Source organism: Gadus morhua, chromosome 16 (assembly GCF_902167405.1).
Source record: "Gadus morhua chromosome 16, gadMor3.0, whole genome shotgun sequence".
Lineage (NCBI taxonomy): Eukaryota > Metazoa > Chordata > Actinopteri > Gadiformes > Gadidae > Gadus > Gadus morhua.
The window spans coordinates 5,770,676-5,792,738 of NC_044063.1; the positions used below are offsets into that span (position 1 = coordinate 5,770,676).

General features: G+C 43.6%; 2 protein-coding genes across 3 annotated transcripts; both read left to right on the top strand.

Moving 5' to 3' along the window:
• The first annotated feature begins 718 nt into the window (after window positions 1-718).
• zgc:153184 (capZ-interacting protein) lies at window positions 719-15,889 on the top strand. Of its 2 annotated transcripts, XM_030381239.1 has the most exons (7): window positions 719-910; window positions 1,917-1,967; window positions 10,995-11,078; window positions 11,477-11,551; window positions 11,647-11,718; window positions 13,468-13,698; window positions 15,002-15,889. In XM_030381239.1, the coding sequence occupies exons 1-7, from the start codon at window positions 905-907 to the stop codon at window positions 15,410-15,412; spliced, it is 930 nt and encodes a 309-aa protein (XP_030237099.1). In that variant the 5' UTR covers window positions 719-904; the 3' UTR covers window positions 15,413-15,889. The 2 variants fall into 2 exon arrangements, with proteins under 2 accessions (XP_030237099.1, XP_030237100.1); XM_030381240.1 differs by lacking the exon at window positions 1,917-1,967 and having other exon boundaries at window positions 722-910.
• A 421-nt stretch (window positions 15,890-16,310) lies between these two features.
• On the top strand, window positions 16,311-22,018 carry c15h3orf52 (chromosome 15 C3orf52 homolog). The gene is made up of 7 exons (XM_030381241.1): window positions 16,311-16,692; window positions 17,883-17,930; window positions 18,541-18,621; window positions 18,901-19,033; window positions 20,099-20,256; window positions 20,501-20,571; window positions 20,822-22,018. Exons 1-7 carry the CDS (start codon window positions 16,615-16,617, stop codon window positions 21,006-21,008), a joined length of 756 nt encoding a protein of 251 aa, XP_030237101.1. The 5' UTR covers window positions 16,311-16,614; the 3' UTR covers window positions 21,009-22,018.
• The last annotated feature ends 45 nt before the right edge of the window (window positions 22,019-22,063 follow it).

The following is a 22,063-nucleotide window of genomic DNA, read 5'->3' on the forward strand; positions in this document are numbered from 1 at the left end:
AAGTTACTAAACAGTTTAATAAATCTTAACCTTAAAATCTTGAACATAATATGGACTTCAGCAGCATTAGTCGTGCTTCGGGCATCATATTTAGACCTAATCTACACAGGCCAACTGTCTTGAGTGAAGTAGGATATGCTGTGAGATAAAGACAACCAGTAAACATCATATTTATTTTTGTTTTAAATGGGCTTGTGAGACGAGACAATTTATTTTGCAGGTTCTGCATGCTGGTAAATGAGTGTGTGATGGATTTATTTTCACCAGAAGGGAGAGCCAAAGTGTAACGTTGAGAAGGCATATGTATTGCAAAATACGATTATTTATAGCACATTACACGTACATACTATTTTACGTTTAATTGTTTCTTTTCAAAATTGAGTGACCCTGTGAAAGGTTTTTAGAGAGTTCAAGGCCTCTTCCACTGTTATCCAATGAAAACATAAAAACTTTTTGAGTTCTGCTTTTGCTTTGTGATGATGTTACAAAATAAAAAGACCTATTTATTTGACAGGTTATGTAGGTTTGGTTTTAATGGATGCTTTACTCAATGAATAGGTACTCTAATGATTTAAAAGCAAACAATAATTCATGTAATTAACTACAGTCCTAATTAATTAATCAATTACAGCCGCAATTAACGTCATGTCAAAAGAAGATGCTCTGAGAGGAGTCGCGTGTGACTTTCTCCGAGTTGAAACTTCCAGCGCGCGTCCCCGCGGCATGCTGCGCGGCGGCGCGGTTCTCCACTCCTCCAAGCAGTCTTGGAGCCGTTTGGCTCCAAACATCCAAACAGACCAGCCCCCCGTCTCAACCTACCACTCCGTCTGCCTCAGAGCAGGGACTTTAACTCCAAGTTGAACTCCTTCCAAAAGAATCACCATAACCACTTCGTCTCCCCAGGATGGAGGTATGTAGCCTTGTCTGCCTGTTGTTGAATTCCTTAAAAGTTCTGCTTTTAAGGAATACAAGGAATTAAGTATTTCCTTTGCGCTTTTCTAAGTTTATTTACAGCTGAAACAATGCACCATGTTAGTGGCTGGCTGCTAGCAACATCAACAAACAATGGAGTTACTACTGGTCACACAAGGCGGAGCACATCACAGAATGGTTCTGCTATGAGTTGTTATTGTAATTGAGGGGCAGCGGGTGGTTTATGTCTGCTGTCATCGTTGCACTTCAGTGCGAGTGAGAGGAAATAGAGATGACGGCCCATCTGTCATCCGAACCGCTCCGCACAAACCATCAATCAAACCCTTTAGTTTACATCGTGGATAGTCGTTAAAAGGGACGGTGAAAGGATGCAGCCTTGCTTTGAAGAATGTTTTTTTATTTACAGTAATCAAAATAATAATTATAATAATAGGTATATTAATATTAATTTATTGAATTTGCATATCGCAGGTAGGCCACGCCGAGTGACCACTCAAACTTCATGATATAAAAAGACAAATTACAGGAGTAAAAGAGAAAGAAAAGATCAATAAGAGGTTACATTTAAACATTTAAAAGCATACGAAATAATAGGCAGAAAGAGGGAAAGATAGAAAGAGAGAAGTAAACAGTCAGAGACTGTTGATCAACTTCATATCGACTTAAGTGAAGGGTAAATCTTTGACAGCCAAAACCAATGTGCTGATTCGAGACATGTGTGTGTTTCTGCATGACTCGAGGTTAGAGTTGCAGAACATACTTCACCCTGTAACTTTCAAACGAGTCTCAAGCCACTCGTGTGTCACGTGGGGAGAGAAGGAGGAGGAATGTCGATTTTTCCGTGACTTTATTTTGAAGTGAGCCAAGGCGCGTAATATGAGGTTATACATAAGCAGTGGAGGACCTTATTACACATGCATCCCTGTTTCAGAGAAGGGCCCAAACGATTTGAGCACATATGTGTTTATGTCTGTGTGTTTTAGAAACCCAAGAACCGGCAGACAATCGGTTCAGCCTGGGCACCTTGTAGACAGGTTTGTCTATTGTGTGTGTGTGTGTGTGTGTGTGTGTGTGTGTGTGTGTGTGTGTGTGTGTGTGTGTGTGTGTGTGTGTGTGTGTGTGTGTGTGTGTGTGTGTGTGTGTGTGTGTGTGTGTGTGTGTGTGTGTGTGTGTGTGTGTGTGAGAGAGAGAGCGAGACATGGCAAAGAGAGAGCGAGAAATATATACATATATATGTATATATATATATATATATATATACATAACATATATATAGAGAGAGAGCAAGAGAGAGAGAGAGAGGGGCAGAGAGAGAGAGAGAGAGAGAGAGAGGGTGTGTCCATGGTTACACACATTTCAATAAAACTGCTTTGTAAAACCACATAGTGGAGGCAGAGGGTTGCATAAGTCTGAGCCATATGGCATACAGATTGATCGATTATGTAATGCACGGCTAGGAAACTCTGACACCACTGCGTAGTAATGACCTGTTGTTTTCCTGCTCTCGGCCTGCCACACATCGTTACTATTGCTGTCATCGGTGTTGGAATATATGGTGGTGTAGGCCTACAGTAAGGGAGGGGAGAGTACAGTGACCATTTCAGATTACTACCTCAGAAAGGCAACATAAATCTTGTGATCGAGTTCCCCGAATTGTTCTATAACCCATCTGAACGGTGCATTAGGTACTAATCACTAAGTAATGCACCTTTCAGGGAGGTTCCTGCAGGCTTAATGTATATGGGTGACCTACCTGTACCGTCATACAGGCTAAAGCATTGGGTTGAATGGTTTCAAGTTAATGTCTCTTGCCCACACAAACCATGAGGCCGGACCCCACCTCTCTAGGATAGTTTCTTGTGTTTGGGCTGTTTGAGTCCCAATAAAGGTTCAGTTTTCAAACCACAATGTCCGCAGTGAGCAAGAGGCTCCCTAAGCCCTATCTGCTCGTAAATAGCATTTATCAAAACCATTTCACTGTACGTTTTTTAAAGTAAAAGCATCTACTCAAACCAACAAAATAGTAAATAGTGTTTGTTAGGTTGATCCCTCTGTGGCTGGTCTACTGCGTGTGGGGATTATCTCCTGCCTGCCAGCCGCGTCGTCCTGCTTCCAGCGATGAAAGTCGTGCCACGTCAAATGCTGCTTCCTGTGAGGGATAGTGCCCGGTACAGGCCGATAGAGAGCATGTGGGACAGGGAGATAGAGCGTGAACTGGACAGGGGGAGAGGGTGTGGGACACGGAGATAGGGTGTTGTGATCTTAAGACGAACATTGTTGTCTGACCGTGTTGCAAGACGAACATTGTTGTCTGACCGTGTTGCATCGGCTGCTGTTTTGAGCGTTTTCTTACAACCGCTCCTAAACATTGAGTACAGAATACACACATTTTAAAGTGTTAAAGTGTAAAATCCTATGTTTATGCAAGTCTCCGCGTACCAGTATGTGAATGTTCTAGTTTGCTACGAACTCACGTCATGTTCTCATGCCATGTTTTCTTGAAGAAGTGAAAGTTTCTGTCTGGCTGCTAAGGTTGTTGTTATGGGGTCAACATTAAACGTCATGAACGTTAGAACTTTAAACGTTAGAAGGTGACTTTAAAACAGGTCTGCTGAAGTCACATTCTTACTGAAACTCACCTTTGCCCTTTGACACAAGACCCGAGGCTCTCCTGTAACTCACAGTCCGATCAATAGGTGGATCAATGAGTAATAGGTTTTACTAAACAGAACCTAAAGCTAACTGTTGAACATGATTTCATGTGGCCAAAATACTAAAAACCTTTCCAACATTTTCATGTCTCAAACTCTCAAAATGCATGTCAAATGATATTTAGTTCTCCATTAAACCTTTTTTAATAATCTACTCAAAATGTCTTGCTGAGACTGCCAGAGTATTGCCTAAGAAATGCACACCTCAAGTGCTTCAAGCGCCACGGTAGACATATTTTTCATATTAAAATTAATTAAGCAACAATTTCAAAGCAAGGGTAGGCGATTTTTTTTTATATTTCACTCTTCATATTTGTTTTAATTATCTTTATATCAAATGATCTGTTTGAATGTTCTCATGATTTTTCTAATAGATTATTCTTTGGTGTGGGTATGTTAAGATTGTATTTTACTTTCCAAAACCTGATCGGGGCAATAGAGGCCACTGCATCTCTCGCTGGTTTCTCCAAGTTGCCTACCCTTTTTTTTTTAAAATGCATTTAATTACTTAATAATCTTCCTCCTAGATTAAAGTAAAAACATTTCTATGTAGTGTTTCTGATCCAAGTGTGTTGATAATGATGTTGTTAAAAGCCTGCAAAAAGTTGTGGTCAGTGAATGGTCAGTACATTCCAGTCTTTGATATTTTCGTTTGTTGAGCATTTTCTTTATTCGATTATTTTAAGACTCCTAACATGACGCAGCGAATCGTAGCCGAGACTCACAAATGATCTGTTTTATTGGATCCTAAAGAGAGTACTCCACCCACCAAATAAACACACGCACAGATGCTCCAACACATACACTCATACACACACCAAATAAACACTCACGTACACACACACGCACACTCAGTTCTCCCCAGACAGAACGCCAGGGAAGCAAGTGGAAAATTTGATTTTTCGGATCACATCATGGTTTCCTGAAGACACCGTGTGAGTGTTTCTAACAAGTGCGGCATAGAGCCTAGCACCTGTAGCTCACCCCCGCAATCCACCCCCAGGGCCTCCCTCCATAGCCTACTACCCTCAGGGCCCAACCCTGAGGTGACCCCCCTGTAGCTAGCCACCTGGAGCTCCTGGCTTAGGGACCATATCCCCAGAGCTCTTGTTGGACTTCTTATGGATAGCTCCACTAATTGAATCAGAGCAATATGCTGAGATTATCAATATCTTATTCTATGTTTATTTTATTTTATTCATTCATTTGTTCCTATTTTTCATTTGTATTGCTGTGTAAAAAAAATATGCATTTGAAAAAAACGTATATACGATCGTATAAATGTCTATACAATGTCTACTTTTTTAAGTAAACATAGATCACCGCAGGGCTTGTTACAGCACTGACTATAACAGCACTAGCTAACCCTAGCAGTAGTGCACAACACCATGCACTATCGGACCTTATTACACGGGTCTTTTCAACGATCCGTTCACTTGCATGGGCACTTCACAACTTCCGGCGGTCAATTATTTTTTGATAATTCATTGGTAACGAATGAATAATGACCGCTGTCAAGGTAAACAATATGACTTTTTGCCTTTGGTAACACTCCGCACGAAGTCCGGTAACGTCAATGTAATAAGCGGGATATGTATCAACCCAAGCGCTGTCGGTTGCTAAGCGACGACGTCAACGTCTTGGGCGGACTACTTCTCTGCTGATCAACGCTATGAATGCTGGTAACAAATACATTGTAAATAAATTGTTTCGTTTTGGCAATTAGCCGTGTAATAAGCGGGATAATGTATAGAACTTTGCCGGTCATTATCGTAAAATAAGCCCCTTCATGGCGAAGCAAGACACCTCCGCTGCGCGTCGGTGTCCTGTTTGCCCTGTCGGGGCTTATTTTCTCGATAATGACCGGCGTTCTATACATTATACCTTACATAGCCACCGCTAACCAACACAACATGCTGTCTGACCGTGGCGCTGGCTCACCCTAACTAACCCTTTAACTGAACAACTGCGGTGCTAGCGCTCGTGGTGAAGCTGTAACAGGCGGTTACCGGTCAGTTCTCAAAGACGTGTCGGAGGGCGTGTGGTCAACGTCACGTTCAACAGCTCTGTGATAGATTACACAGCCTGGTGCTCCTCCTCCAGCTGCTCACTTGATCCCCAGTGGTGTCATGTGCTAATAGGTTAGCATGAGGCCGGGTCAAAGACACTCTGAAACGAGTACACAAGAGCAGACATCATCTACAGCAGTGTGGTTATGTTCTGCTTTAATTCCATGCCTGTTAAAGTGCCACTGAGTGTGGATGTATGTAAACCGCTTTCTGTCCGTGCAGCAGCGCCTCAGTTAAATATTTATATTTAACCATAGTTTTATTGTTTCATGGTAAAGACAAATGACCGTTTGATTGTATTTCTCTGTATGTTATACCCCTGTGAATCACAAGTACATGTACTGTTTACCCACTGTGTACTGATCAAGTACTTAGCCAAAGAGCTGTTGACATCTGTATACATCTGTACACAGCCTCTATTAACAGAGGCATAAGGAACAATTATATACGCACATTCATCTAATGGATGTAACACGTTTGACCTGACTGATTGACTTCCAAGAGAGGCTGACAACAACAAGAACATCACTCCTGTTGGAACCACGGTATTGGAATCACAACGTCTCCTCCCAACAACAAGAGCAGGATTTGTAATTATTATATCAGGTGCTTGTGACTTGATCTTCAACTATTGCCTAAAAGCTTAGCATAGAAGCGGGTTAGCGGATCAAGCCATTCCAAGCCAGCCAGCCAGTCGCTGAGAGGCTCCTGGAATTGATGGAGTTGTGTTTTATGATCATTGTAATAACCAGGAAGAATTTTACACAACATTGATACGTTTATCACCAATACTTCACATTTACTGTTTAGCACACTTTTAAAGTGTCTTCTCACTGACTAAGAGTGAGGAGGCATCTGTGTCAAGGATGGTTAGGCCTAAAAAAAAAAAAAAGTTTGGTTCCTGTTGGTTGTCAGTTGAGGCCATGGGTAGGTAGGGAATTTATTTTATTACTTTATTTTATTTTTTCCAGCGGCAGCGAATGATAGGTAGGTTGTTTTCATTTAAAAACGAGAAAATTTGCTCATCCTTGTACAGAATGAAGAGGTGCTGTACAAAAACGTAATTATAGTTTGCATCAAAAAAAAAAAAAAATATATATATATATATATATATATATTTTTTAAAGATCCTAAAATAATTTGGGTCGCACATAAATTGACAGGGTCGGTCGGAAACCGGAAAGAAACTTCTTCTTTTTTTCGGCCTTAGGCTAGACTTACATACCCACAATTTGATTTGTAGCATTTGTATTTGATCTACTACACATTTACAATACGTGCATGTACAGCCCATATTGTACATGTATATGCATGAGTGTATACTACACATGTAAAGCATGTGTACTGTATTGTGTATACATCACATGTTTACATAAGGAGCCATCTTCCTAGTTCTCAGTCGCTGGTGCAGACTGCCCCAGATGTTCCTCAGGCTACACCGAGGGGGATGTCAGTCCCTGGTTGGCTGTGTGTGGATCTGATTGTCTCTCTATAGCTCCAGGGTGAAAGCTTGAGTGGAGGAGCACCCAGGAGGTCCCTCTGTCTGCCTCCAGGCCGGTTCCCAGGCCTGTAGCCCCAGAAATAGAGCCCAGCCTCTCCCCTCCCTGCCCTGGAATCCACCCCCACACTCCCCCCCCACACACCCCTGGGGTCCCAGTCGAGTCTTTCACGAACATAACTGGTACCCAGGCCTGGTTTCACTCGAAACATCTGCTGTGGGACTCTGGAGAGATGCACCGAGCCCTGGTGGCTGTTTTGGGAAAGTTGTCCCGTATAATGCTCTTTTCTTATGTTGTGTTTACTTTTCCTGTCTCATCTCATCTCATCTCTCCTTATTCAATCTTATTTTATCTACATCACATCCCATCTCATCGTTCATCTTAATCCATCTTATTTTATCCGATCTTATCTAGGTTATAGGGAGCCGCACTAAGATTTAAAACAGAACAAAACAAACATTTTTCCATTCTATGTCATCTGTTCGCATCTTATAATAATTGACAGTGTTACTAGATTGCACCATCTTGAATATACCCAAAGGCCCAAGTTGTGCTTTCATTGAAAGAGCAACTTCCACCTATTCTTGTTTCACTATGTAGTCACTATGTTCACCGTCATTCTTTTGAGTCAGTTCGAAGGTTATGTGAACGAAAGCATTGTTGCTCACACTTCCTCTCACTCTGTCTCCAAATATACATGACCTTTAATTTTAAACCAAATAAGGATTACGCAACACTTAATAATTGGCAAGCAGGGTTTTTGTGTGCGTGTGTTTTTGTGTACATGTGTGTGTGTATGTGTGTGTATGTTTGTGTGTGTGGCACACAGTCCTTTGTCATCGGGAGAAAAGGAAGCAGGTATATTTTTCGCTGACGTCCAGTTTGTGAGAGTTGATTGCTCCTGACCAGGAAGAGCTTCCTCCGTAGGCTCAGCCCCGGCCAGGGACCCTGGCCACTGGCCACCATGCCCTGGTTTCAAAGGAACAGGAAAGAGTTAAACAATTAGACACCTCAGCAAATAACGGCTGGGTGGTCTCGGGCGAATTCACCATTGCAGATCAGAGGAGATATGCTTCTGAAACGTTGTTTGTTCTCACGTCTTTCCATGTCTACATACAAGGACATTATGTAGACGTCTTTACACGCTGAAATCATACAACTAATATATACATAGGAATACTCCAACCACATACACCGTATTTGCTATGTGCAGGCTGTGTACATGCTACACGTCATTTGATCTCAGTGGTGGAGAGAGAGAGAGGGAGAGAGAGAGAGAGAGAGAGAGAGAGAGAGAGAGAGAGAGAGAGAGAGAGAGAGAGAGCGAGAGAGAGAGCGAGAGAGAGAGCGAGAGAGAGAGCGAGAGAGAGAGAGCCAGCCGCCAGCAGCAAAGAGGGCGTTGAAAGTAACGCGTATGGAGCAGAACTCCAGAAATGTTGGAGCTGGTGGATGTTGTCATACTTTAGGGTGGAGGCGAGAGAGGGGTTGAGGTCATCATGGCAGTGTTGGGGTATATAGGGGGGGGGGGGGGGGGGGTCTGTGATTAAAATGTGGAATGCCTTGAGTTTGGTGGTAATATCGGTGGAGTGCGGTGGTTCCCATGCTCTGGAGATGAAGTCCTGCAGCAGCAGCAGAGAGGGGGGAGTGGGTGGGAGGGGAATATCTGTTGCACGTACACACCAAGTTAACGTTGCAGGTTTTCCAGCTAAGGCCTGATATGTAGGATGTGAGAGAGAGGGAGAGGGGGAGGGAGAGAGAGAGAGAGAGAGAGAGAGAGACTGGAGGGCCATCAAAATAGGGACCCCTGGTTGGCTAGGCTTTGAACCAATTCCTTTTTTCAAAAGCATAGTTTCCCCCTGATTAAACCCTTAACCTTACCAGTCTATTTGATTTTCGTCAAATTAAATGTCCATAATCCAAAATAAAGACATTTGGTTTGGTTGTCTCTCTCTCTCTCTCTCTCTCTTTCCCTCTTGCTTTCCCTCTGTCTCTTAACCTCTCACTGTATATCTTGGTTAAACGATAGACATTTCTTCAGTCCGTCTGTGTACACAGACTGTGGGAAAGTCTCAAACCACACCAGACCCTTCGGAAACAGGCTTGCTATCAGCTCTGGTGCTGAGATGGTGAGCTAATGGTCATAGGAGAGGAGGGAGGAGGTTTGGAGGAGAGGAGAGGAGAGGTAGATTAAGAGGATGGAGGAGAAAGGTAGTGAGAGGACAGATGGAAGGAGGGAGGAGTTGGGAGGGGGGGGGAGGGGGGAATTGGTGAGAGAAGAGGATGGAAAGGAGAGATGGGATGGAGGAGAGGAGGGGGAAGGAGGAGAGTAAGGGGAAAAGAGGAGAGGAGTGAGGAGGAGAGAAGGGAAGAGAGGAGATACCGGAGGAGAGGACAGACGACAGGACGAACGAGGATTGTAGCGAGGAGGGGTGTGATGAGGGGTGGCGGAAGAGAGGAGGTGGGGAGGAGGAGAGGGAGGAGGAGGAGAGCTGGGGAGAGAGGAGAAGAGTGGAGGTGGTAGGACAGGGAAGAGCAGGAAAGGAGAGAGGAAGGATAGAGAAGTTGGGAGGAGGTAGAATAAAAGGGAAAATAAAGAAGGAGGGTTAGCGGTCGTAGGGAGGAGAGGAGGGAGGTGGGAACAAGAGGGGAGAGTGAGGGGTCAGGGGGTGATAACAGTGATAAGGACAGGCCACCTCGGGGGTTGTGACGGTTAGCAGCTGTGTTAGCATTGGGGGTGGAGGACATCCGGTACCATATCTTCATCTTCTTTGTGTTTTTTTGTGGGCCGGCGACAGTTCCCCAGATGTCTGTGCTCTCCACATTACCATGTTGGGTATATTTCACAATCCCACAGTCCATTTCCAGGCGAGATAAGGACGTGAAAGACTCTCGCTTTTTTGTATTTTAAAAACACGAACGTGGTGATACTAGAGAGCGGTTGAATTAGGACGAGGGTTAAGGCCAGGGTTAGACTTTATGATGACTTCTTCAAACATTGCAGTACATTGTCAAATGCATAAATCTTGGATTGTGTTTTAGTGTGAAGACTCATGGGAATTGTAGTTGTTGCATGCTGGATTTAGGTTCAAACAGAACAGAGATGTAGAACGATACTATGGAGACTATAGAACACAGAATACAGTAAAAGGGTCTAGCACAGAGCTAAGAACAGAATACACTATAGTTGAACCAAGACTAGAACAGAGTCTAGACCAGAAGAAACTATAGTAGAACAGAGTCTAGAACAGACACTAGAACAGAAGAAACGATAGTGGAACAGAGACTAGAACAGAGTCTAGAACAGAAGAAACTATAGTGGAACAGAGAGTAGAGAAGAGAGTCTAGAACAGAAGAAACGATAGTGGAACAGAGACTAGAACAGAATCTAGAACTGAGTCTTGAACAGAAGTGACTATAGTAGAACAGAGTCTAGAACAGAATCTAGAACAGAGTCTAGAACAGAAGAAACTATAGTGGAACAGAGACTAGAGAAGAGAATCTAGAACAGAAGAAACGATAGTGGAACAGAGACAAGAACAGAATCTAGAACTGAGTCTTGAACAGAAGTGACTATAGTAGAACAGAGTCTAGAACAGAGTCTAGAACAGAAGAAACTATAGTGGAACACATACTAGAGAATAGTCTAGATTCTAGAACATAAAAAACGGTAGGGAAACAGAGAAGTTTATAGAGGATGGAAGAGGGGCTTTATTGGGAGTAGGAGTTTTAAAACAAAACAAGAGTTTTTCAATTCTAGTGAAACATTAATTTCTGTTTTACAGGAAGGTTCTCCATTCAAGTCTGTGGCGGAGCTGGCGGGAAGGTTCCGAGGTCATACCATCGCATCGCCGACCTCCAACGAGGAAGTACGCTCCTCTATTATTCCTCAGACGACCAACGTGTTGTTATATCAAAGCATTTAGAGAATCTGATATCCTATAATACTTGATGCAAATTGATGATTCTAATTTGTTGCACATTCTAAATAAGTATTACTCCGGTAGTTTTGGGATTTTGGTTATAAAGTGTGGTTCTAGGGTTTGGTTCCTGGTTGTGATATATAGTACTATATCTTCTGGTTGCGCTATAGATTGTGGTAACTATCTCCTGGTAGTGTTAAAGTGTCTATCTACTTTCTGGTTGTGTTATACTGTTGGACTAATTCCTGGTTGTGTTATAGAGTGTGCCACCTGGTTATATATAGAGTATGGTAACTCCTGATTGTATTATAGATTGTGGTAACTATTTCCTTGTTGGTTTAAAGAGGATTCATCTAAGGAAAGTACCATGCGCTCTGAAGCTGAGCAGCCCGAGAGATGAGAAAGGGGGGGAGTCCCAGGTATGTTGGGTTAAATAACATGACGCCAAACTATACCATGATATATTGAAACACAGTATAATTCAAAACACTCTCTGTTCCTTGTGTTTATGCAGAAACCTGTGATTCTGTTGCCGAAACCTTTCAAAGTGAAGATAAAAAAAAACTCAATCATTGAAAAACTGCAGGTAAGCGAAGCAATCAGGGTTTGATTGCATGATCAGGGTGATCGGGATTGTTGCAGTGTATCCATGTCACCCTCTTATAACCCCTATGTCTGAGTTAACAACATGAATATGTTAAAAAATATACTATTTTTGGGAGGAAAATAAAGTCTGAGAAAATTGCTTTGAATTTCGAATGAGTTGTAAAAAATAAAAAACAGTACCATTATTTTCAAGCCCACAATAACAAATTTGGATATATCTAAGATTTTATTATCGCTTGACAGGATACAAGTGCTGTTATTAATTCACACACACACACACACACACACACACACACACACACACACACACACACACACACACACACACACACACACACACACACACACACACACACACACACACACACACGGCGGAGTCTACCTCTGAGCTAACCCGACCCTGCAGGTCAACTCCCCCCACTGCTGTACCCGGGCCAGGGCATTAACATCTTCATGTAGATACCGTCTCTTAACCTAAAGGTGTTCCAAAATCTCTCCTAAAGCAAACTTTTACCTGTTTGCCCAAGGAACCAACTGTACCTGCTTTCAGATAAAGAGGATTGAATGGATGACTGTGGGAAAATATTAGTTCCAAAACTTTAGCCTTGCAGTAACATAAAAAAAACTCACTTCCTCTTTTTATCATATCTCAGTTGCTGAGCATAAGGTAATGTTTCTTCAAAGTTCAAACTACTGACAAAGATGTGCATTTCTACTTTTAATTCAAACACAAAAACCAAGCTTCCTCAATTATCATTACAATTATAAACATTATCATCGTATAATGTCTTACAATCACATCAACATAACCGTTCAAACAGAGTACAAAACTTGAATAAAAAAAACACCTCAAAACAATCACAGAGAGGCGGCTTTAGCGACCCTGCTGCCATCTGCTGGTGGAATAGTGTCACTGCACTGGGGACTGCGCTGTAATGGTAGGGGGCGGGGTTGTTCCCTCATTGCGGGACAACCTGCTCAGAATGACGGACTTAATGGGATCAGGGCCCGCTGATCCCCTGGACGGATGGTAGCTCTCATCAAGCTTTATTTAACCAGTCGTTCAGCGGACAGCCATGGGACAGAAAGGCTGCCGTTTTTCACTCTTCTTCTTCTCGCCAGTGCAGGTAGGAGGGGGGCCGATTATGAAACTTTGCCATGAGATTTGCGAAGGAAATTTGATGGGGTGTTGCTCGGGAGACATGGACTGTGTGTTGTCATAGTAGCTGTGAGGGCCATAGGGGGCTTGTATGTGGGTAACCAGCGTTCAGGAGGCGGCAATAATCTCTGTGACGCAGACTAAACGGTTTAATGCGCATAGCTTTTTAAATAGATTCAGCTCGTGTTGATTTAGATATTTTACTTTATTCAAAAAGGTTTTACAAAAACACATTTGAAAAAATCGGTCAGTTAAATAATGGTAAGGCCTATAATTTAAATAAACGTCCCTACATGCATAGCTATCGGCTAATTTATGGTTTTATAGTTACATAAAAACAAGTAACATTGTAAAGGCCTATCTATGTTTTGGTCATTTTAATTTAAACTTAAATCGTATTCATATTACTGTCCAATTCTTTCTGCTGTGAGCTGTGAACAAGTTTCCCATCAGTTATCAATTCAATTCCAACTCAAGTCGACGGATCAAAGTCAAGTTTCCAGAATATTCTCACAGTCCGTTCTCTCTCTCTCTGTATGACAGCTATACTATCTCTCCTTCTCCATCCAGGCCAACCTCGCCCTGTCCCCCAGCTCTCTGTTTCCCTTACCGCGGACCCCCGAGGTTAAGCTCCGGACGGCCTGCGCCCCCTCGTCCCCTACCCCGGTGCCCAGTTCCCCTGGCACCCCCCGCAGCAGCCCCCCACCACCACCGCCGCATATCCGCCAGTCCAGCGAGGAGGAGGAGGCGGTTTGCTTCGAGTCCCCGCCAGAGGGCAACCCCCTCCCCAGCTTCAACAAGGTAGGACCTCGGCCGAGCCTCCAGGCTGGCAGACGGGTTGAAACGGGTCGAGAGACCGAGTCGACTTCCTTCCCTTTTGTAAAGCCCTTCATCACAGTTTCGGAGGGCTAAAGATCCCTGTGGAAAAAAACAACAATTGGTGTGTCTCAGAGTGATACATTTGGACCACAGTCTCCAAAAAAAACATTTATAAGATATAAAGACCCAAGGATGACATGGTTTCAAAGTATTCTGAAGTGAATCGAACATCTTGATGATTTTATAGATCTGCTCAATGACATAGCATTATACAATGCCACAATATCCTTTGCCTGGATTTACTATTACTATTTAGTCCTTCCGCAAAAGCGAATCACAGTGAGTTCAGATACGACAATATGGAGCAGGGAGGGGATACCTAGGTTGAATGCGGACATTCGGGCAGAACCCAGTACCTTTCAGCTGGACGTCAAACCGCCTAACCACTACTGCAACATCCTGCCCCCACTTCCTAAAAACCAACCTGCTTTAGTTTCTCTAGCAGTGTTTGCTGTTGGCGGCACGCAGGCTGTGAGCGAGGATAACCCTCAGTAAGTGGAGCAGTTGTCACACCATCTCCTCGCTGTGACATCACGCTGACATCACACGCTGCCGTGTCCGTGGACACATGTGGCCCAGCAGGGGGGGCCCTGCGTCTCTGAATAGCTGCAGATAATCTGGCAATCTGAGGCCGCCACTCTACCGAGTGCTAAAGGCGCTAAAATGGGTGTTGGGAGGTCGATCAATAATCCTGTTAGCCTTGTTAGCCTACAGGCAGGTAGCCTCGTTCTGCTCCACAGAACCGTCACTGGACACTGACCATTACTCACTGTTCCCTGTGGTCCACCAGAAAAATGACAACAACTCAGGGTTGAGATTAAATGAGTTTCTTATGTTATTCTGACAGCCTTTCGGCATGTTTGCGACAACATATATAAAGAATGGAAACCAATGCTAATTCAAATATATATTTTGTAACGTGCACAGTAATGTACGTCGACTATAAATTCAACGTAAGATACGCGAAAGGTTTACACTGACGTACTAGTGACGTCCTTTATTAAGTAGCAAATACAATTTTAAATGATCCAGTACTCTTGTTGCCAAGTTACATAAACATTTTATGTTTGTAGACGTGTGAATATTTACACAAATATATTTTAAACTACAAACGTAGTGTTCACTAACCAGCCATTTGAGATCTTGAAAGTTGTCAGTATGTAGTTAGGGACCATTTTTGATGAAATTCTAATAATAATTATAATTTTCCTTCTGGTTCACCCAGACACGTGCACGCCTGTCCGTCAAGAGGCGCCCGCCCACCAGACGCCACCGCCAGTCCCAGGGAGAGGAGGGGGCGCACGGCAACGGCCTGACTCCATGGCAACCGGAGCCGGCCAGTCCTGGACCGGAGCAGAACGAGGGGAAGGAGGCGTCGGAACGCATGTCACAGGACCCTACCGCTCCCCTGAACCAATCAGAACGCAGGGAGGAGAACCATGCACAGAGAGTTGGGGATGAGGACACGGCTGAAAACGCTGAAGGTCGCGAAGCAGATCTGGCAACCCTGGGGGGTTCGGATGCTTCGGAGGATGAACGGCGACCCACTGCCTCTGCTGGCATTTGCAGTGCTGCGGGGAAGGAGGAAATTACTGCCAAGAAAGCATTGCAACAGGAGGAACGGGAGACGGCCTAGACTGCATAAATGTTTCCATGCAGTAAAGGAACAGAAAATACATCAGGGTTAATAAGTTATTCGATAGTTCAAAGATCCGTACACAGATGACAGAACTACAGATTACAATATTCAAAGAGCATCGAGTATCATCAGGCAAAACTATTTGTTGAAAAACTAAAATATTGGTTTGTGTTTAAAACCACTTGAAAGCCTTAGGTTTTGATGAATTTGCCCTGAGATTAAACTCTTATTGCCTTTGTCTCCATCTACCGGTCTTGTTGGGAAGAAGTTTGTTTGGAAATACAATCGTGGGAAATGACACGGAATCCTGTCAGTCGTATTGAACATTTCCAAGAAACATTGGTTCTTTGCGCGGAATAAGGAGGAGTTATGATACAGTATACAACACATTTAGACTTAACTTAAACAGACATTAATGTACCTACATAAGTCTTGAACACCAGAATCAATAATAATAAAAAAAGTTTATAACCATTTAAAGTAATTTAATAAAAATGTCAATTTTCTCCTATATCAAAGATTTATACATGTGTGTGATAGGAGTCATATAAAACAGAAATGAAAAAAACATCGCAACTTCTCGCTTTTCCTGTAAAATGAATGGGTGATGTTCGTTGAAATGATTTCTTGTACTGTCGTTAAGAGGGTATTTTAACATGAGGATGACATTATTTTGCAAGGGAAATTAATGCGCGCGCACACACACACGCGCACACGCAAATAAGAACATAGCGTTTTGCTTATTTGTGTTGAACCGTCCAAATAGCGGCAGTTTGAATAGATAAAGGGTTTATATGGTCTTCATAACAACACTCAATTTAGTTTAGATGCAAAGTGTCACCTTTTCTATTCCTCCCCGATTGACCTCCCCTCACCTCCCCCCTCCTCCACTGGAGAGACAACGCCTTTGACGTAGTCAGTGAAACTTAAAGGAATTCACCTGGCTGACCTGAAGTGTGAGAGGAGTGCTCTGTCACCTTCACAACTTTACTACTAAAACAGTGTCAGAGGCAGGAATTAGAAACTCTGAACATCTGATCGACGCGAGGAGCAGAGCAACAGCCATTTACCTAACAATGCTGTAACAATGCCCTGACACTTCTGGGAACTTATATCGGTGACTTGGGCAACAGGAATAGCCTACTTTCTCGGGGAGTTCCGGGTTTATGTAACACTTCAACCAGCGTATCGCCCGAAGCATGAGCATGGAACTGCAGTCCTTAGGGACGAATAGGAGCAATGGCGATGGAGCAGATCATGTGTCCGCCAGTGAGCAGGTGGGTCCAATTGTCCTCATCTGTATACAAGTGCTATCGAGAGGGGTCAAACCATGGGCCGAGCGGTGCGCCGCTCCACACGCGTGTTTGGGTGCACTGCGCTGAATAGGCTGTTCAACCCTCGGTCAGACAGTATGGACTCATAGTTTAGTTTGGCAAACTAGTCCTTGTATATTTATATTTACCCTCTGTCCGACAGTTTGTCATAGTTTAGTTTGGCCTGCAGAATAGAGACGTATATTTACCCTTGGTCCGACAGTATGGGCTCATAGTTTAGTTTGGCTTCCAGACTATAAAGACCTTTTATATTTATTCGTATTGGCCTACTCGATGCCCCCGTAGTGTAGGCTACTCAGGCCACGCTTTAGTGGATTAATTTGGTATGATGTGTGTTGGTTGTTTTTGGTTTGTTCTAAGTAATATTTCGTATTCCAGTGGCAGAGGTTTGGTTTGAACATTGAATGTCTGGTAATTCATCTGGCGCGTATGAGGGTCTGGTTTCCCCCCCCCCCCAAGCAAATATTTGAGCTTCATAATTTCCTCTAATGCTGGAAATGACTTTAATAGGTCTACGTAAAGGGAAAAGGCCAATGTTCAGCCCCCAGGTTACAATACAAAATATAGCCTAATGGAATAATCTGCAGCAAAGCTGTCAACACACCTATAGGCATTTTACTCGTCTACTCTGTCCTCTTTGTTTCTTTCGTTTTGGGAATTGTGCATGTGTGTTTTTGGGATTAAAAAAAGGGTTAGGTAAAGACCCGCAACTGTCGGGCAAAGCTGTCAACACACCTATAGGCATTTTACTCGTCTACTCTGTCCTCTTTGTTTCTTTCGTTTTGGGAATTGTGCATGTGTGTTTTTGGGATTAAAAAAAGGGTTAGGAAAAGACCCACAACTGTCGGAGAAATTGTTGAGTCTTACGTGATAGTAACGTTTTAACTTTTTGATTGGAGGGGACAAATGCACGGCTTCTAAAAAATGAGTGCGCTTTACCCAAAAGTAAAAGTTTGCTTGTTTATTTCTCCACACTAAGGGGTCGGTACCTCACACAAAGAAGTGAAATAAACATGTCGCGCATATTTTCTTGTCTGCATCACACGCATACACTTATTTGAAGTAAGCAATGTTTGGATATGGTGTTGGAATGAGACGTAATTTTAATGGCGTATTTTTCTTTCCGTATGTAGGTTCAAAATGGATCGACCCCTGCCGAGCAGAATCCACTGCTCTCCCCGGTGAGCTGCTCATGCGTCATAATAGTGTAACATATTCCCCCTCATTGTTGTAAAAAATGTAAACATTGGTGTTATTGAAGGACAATCCCTGTCACGTTGTGTGTTGTTATTGTTTTGAATGAGGAATGTTCACTTTTCCGTTTAAAGGAGACTGGAGGAATTTAAGGCATTCATTTCGTTTCAAGCTTAGTAAAGACATGTAGGAGTCCAAGGGAAGAGCTGAGCACATTTTAGTATGTTGACTCTTTCTCTTAAGGTTATACTTCTTATAACTTCTTATCTTGTTGAACCCCCTCTCTTGAAATCCGTTTTGTTCATGTGGACACCAAAGAACACACTCTTTATTTTCTAATGTGTTGGAGACAATCTACAGACAACTGTGGAAGAATCTTTAGAGAGGTTGTTATGTTCTGGTCAGTGACCCAGACAATATCACAAGGTCTTGGCAACACTGCACTCCCTCGGTGAGCGAGGTCAGACCTCAGCCCGCAGTTCCTCTGAAACCATGTTGCTCTGTCTTTAACCCTAACAACGAGGGTCAGCTGTGTGGGGGGGCGGAGTCATGTGACGCGATTGCGGGGAAATTACCCGTTTGTTTTTTCTTCCTAAGTATCCTGAGAACAATGGAGACACCATCATTCAGGTCTCAGAGGATGTCTCAACCGAGCGCCGCAAGAGAAAGAAGAAAGTGGTCCGTACTGACTTTTTGCTTCAAGTATTAAGCGGCCTGCTATTAATATCAGGGCAAGCATTTTGCATGTTTGGCGGCTTGGGAGTCACCCGAAATTGTAGTTAACAAATATTACCCCATTGTTTTTTTTCATTTGTGTAACAAATAGTCTTTTAATTTTAATGAAGACTGAATTAAATTTTTTCCATTGAATGCGACAGCCCCTGTTTATATTCTAGGGCCGTAGTAATGAACGGTTTGTTGGGGGTCAGTACGTCTGAATGTTGTGTTGTGACGTAGGTTCGCGAGGTGGAGCGGTTGACGACAGCGCTCAACGCAAAGGTCTTCTGGAAGTGCAGCGTGTGGATGACCATCCTCTTCCTCCTCTTCTTCATCGCCGCTGTAATCTTCATCTCTATAGTCCTGTGCTCAGGTAGTTACTCAGTTGATAACTTCTTTAGAGTCAAGGGAGAAGAAGAGGGTGTTTGACTCCCGGCCTCATGGTTCTGGGGGTCGAACCCCAATGTCTGTGAGGATACCTGTGGCTTACCCACATCCTCCACTCACTCCATTGGCTTCCGGTTTCCACCAGGATTGAGTACAAGGTTTCCCTCCTCACTCACCAATGTATCCATGGACATGCCCCCCCCCCCCTACCTCAAAGAACTTCTCAACCAACATACCACAACACGCTCCCTCCGCTCGACTCACTCTAACCTCCGCCACATACCCAGAACCAAACTGAGGACCATGGGAGATAGGGCCTTCAGTGCTGCCGCCCCACGCCTGTGGAATGCCCTCCCTGACACCTTGAGGGCACCACAATCCACTGATTGTTTTAAAAAAGGTCTTATTTTTAAGAAAACCTTTGGCTCCCACACTTAGATGTTTTTAAACCCCCTTTTTATTTTTTATTTTTAAAATAAATATAGATTTTTTTATTTTTAAACAACACTGCTATTAACCTGTAGCCCTTTGAAATCTTCGGAAATTGTATATCTTCTAAAAAATTTCGCCGCGAAAACGCTACACTGACTTCTCGCTACTCCTACCACAGTCAAATCCTTTGTATCCACAGGTTCAGGGTAGCGTTTTGAACACATCCTCCGCGTTGTGCCGGCGAAATGCACATTTCTTGTCGCGTTGTGCCGGCGAAATGCACACTTCTTGGACCCCTGCATAACTGCTTGCAGTTCTAGTTATTATTAAGATGCCTCAGTCATACTGATGAAACTCAGGGGCTGATTTAGGCTGCACACCTGGATTGGGAAATCAACGCATTGGGAAATAAATGCACATACAGGAGGTATCAACTTCTCCTAAAGCTGCGCTAGCACAGCTCTGTAATAAACTGGTTTATACATCCTCAATATTCACACACTCCATAGATAGACCTATATGTGAAATAATAACTAATGCATTTTGAATAAGAAAGTCTGATGGATTTTGTACAAGGGTGAAGGTTTTGGGTTTTGAAACTTGATTTGTGTCTTCTCAGTCTTCCGTAAGGATCCGGACGATACATTTGACCGTTCATCCTATCAGATTCCTCGAGACTTCAATGGATCCTTTCGGCTAACCAATCAGGTGTCGGCAGAGGAGCTCCTCACCTCCTCCAATCAGAGTCAAGTCCTGGCCTCGCAACTTCAAAAGAAGGTTTGGCCTAACTGTACAACAAACAGTTAACATGAATATCAGTCACACTTTGGTGTGACTGATGTATAAAGAGATTTCTATCTGTGTAGATTGATTTCAACCGGTCAACAGAAACACTATCGGTTTGTTTGAAGCAGTTGAATTGTTATACCGGCTGTAATGTAAATATTATTATGTGAGGAAAATGAAATTGCACCTGTTAAACCGGTTTCACGGCCTAACAGTGTCTTTGTGTTTGCCACAGCTCTATGGTCTCTACAGCGACTCCCCTGCTCTCGGTCGATACTTCTCCAACGCTGAAATCTACGACATCAGGTGAATGTCTCACAGCTCTTCAGAGCCAGATTCCGTATCTTGCCTTAAAGTGTTTGTCTCTGTGTGCTGTGTGTGTGGCGGTCTTTGTCTTTTTCTGTGTGTGTGTTCGTGTGTGTGTGGTTGTTTGTAGGCCTATGTCATTGCGTGGCAGTGTCTTTGTGTGCGTCTGTGTCGTTGTGCGCGCCGTCTACGTCTTTGTGGGTGTCTGAGGTGCGTGCGTATGACGCCCTCTCTTCCTGTCCACCAATAGGAACGGCTCGACGGAGGCCGTGTTCGGGCTGAGCTTCCTGCTGCCCCGCGCGGACCAGGAGCGGCTGAGGAGCTTCACGCTGAGCCGCCAGCTCGTCTACAACGTCCTGCGCCAGGCCCTCTACGACCAGGACACCAACCCCCCCGGGGCCCTGTACATAGAGCCCGGCAGCCTCCAGATGAACTGAGGTCTTCAAAGGGGGCCCCAGGAACACCACCGAGACTACTGTGGGTGTATGTGTCTGTGTCAGGTTCAGGAGAGATCGGCAGCCAACAGCTTCTCGTGAAAGTGTGAAGGTCATGACATCACTCTGCTTCGTCATGTTACTGTGGGTGCCTTCAACTCTAAGGAAGAGGAGCCTCTCTCTCTCTCGCTCTCTCTCTCTTCTCTCCCCAAAACTCCCCCCACACACTACAGGGTCGTATAATCCCAATTGGGGCCGACTGCCTCACTGGATTGCGACTTCAATAAATGATGTAACCACTACGCCATGTGCATCCATACGAATGGTGGCAAGGCCGGGCCTAGTAGCCCTTTGATTTGATTCACGTGATTGTAGTCAATGAATTGGACGTCAAGTACAATGCAGATGAATTGTGTTTTTGCACCATGTTCCCGACCAGATTGAATGTTTATGTTTGACTCTCAACCCAAGTTTCTGGATTTGATCCCCAATGTCCACAATCCTCCCGTAGACATCCTTGAGCAAGGTGTTCTACCTGCACCTTAACGACAAGAATCGGAATACACTGGACGTCACCTTGGATGAAAGTAGCTGGGTTCGAAATTGTTCCCTATCACGGATATAATGCAATATATAAGGTGCTCGCCATTTTGCAGTGGTGTTCGAATTCTCAGTGGTTAATTTAATTCACTATATAGCAGACAATAAGATACCCAGAATTTAAGTGAACATACAATGTTCCCTACATGTTACTCCCGTATACCACAATGCAATGTGGTCGGTTCTCTAAACGCCATTCACTGACGCAAATGACATTTAGAAATGTTTAGCGTAGTGTCCGAATTCTTGTTTGTTCATTCACTATATCATAAACACTATATAGGGATTAGTGAGTGAGTGAATAGAGAACGATTTCGAACCCAGCTAGTGTCTGATAAATGTACATTGGTAAATGTAACATGGGTAAATGCAATGAGGCTCAATATTTTATATTAAATGTTTTATACAAGAAAGCGTTGTGTTGAATTGTTTACATTTTCTTACAAGAGAAGAGAAAC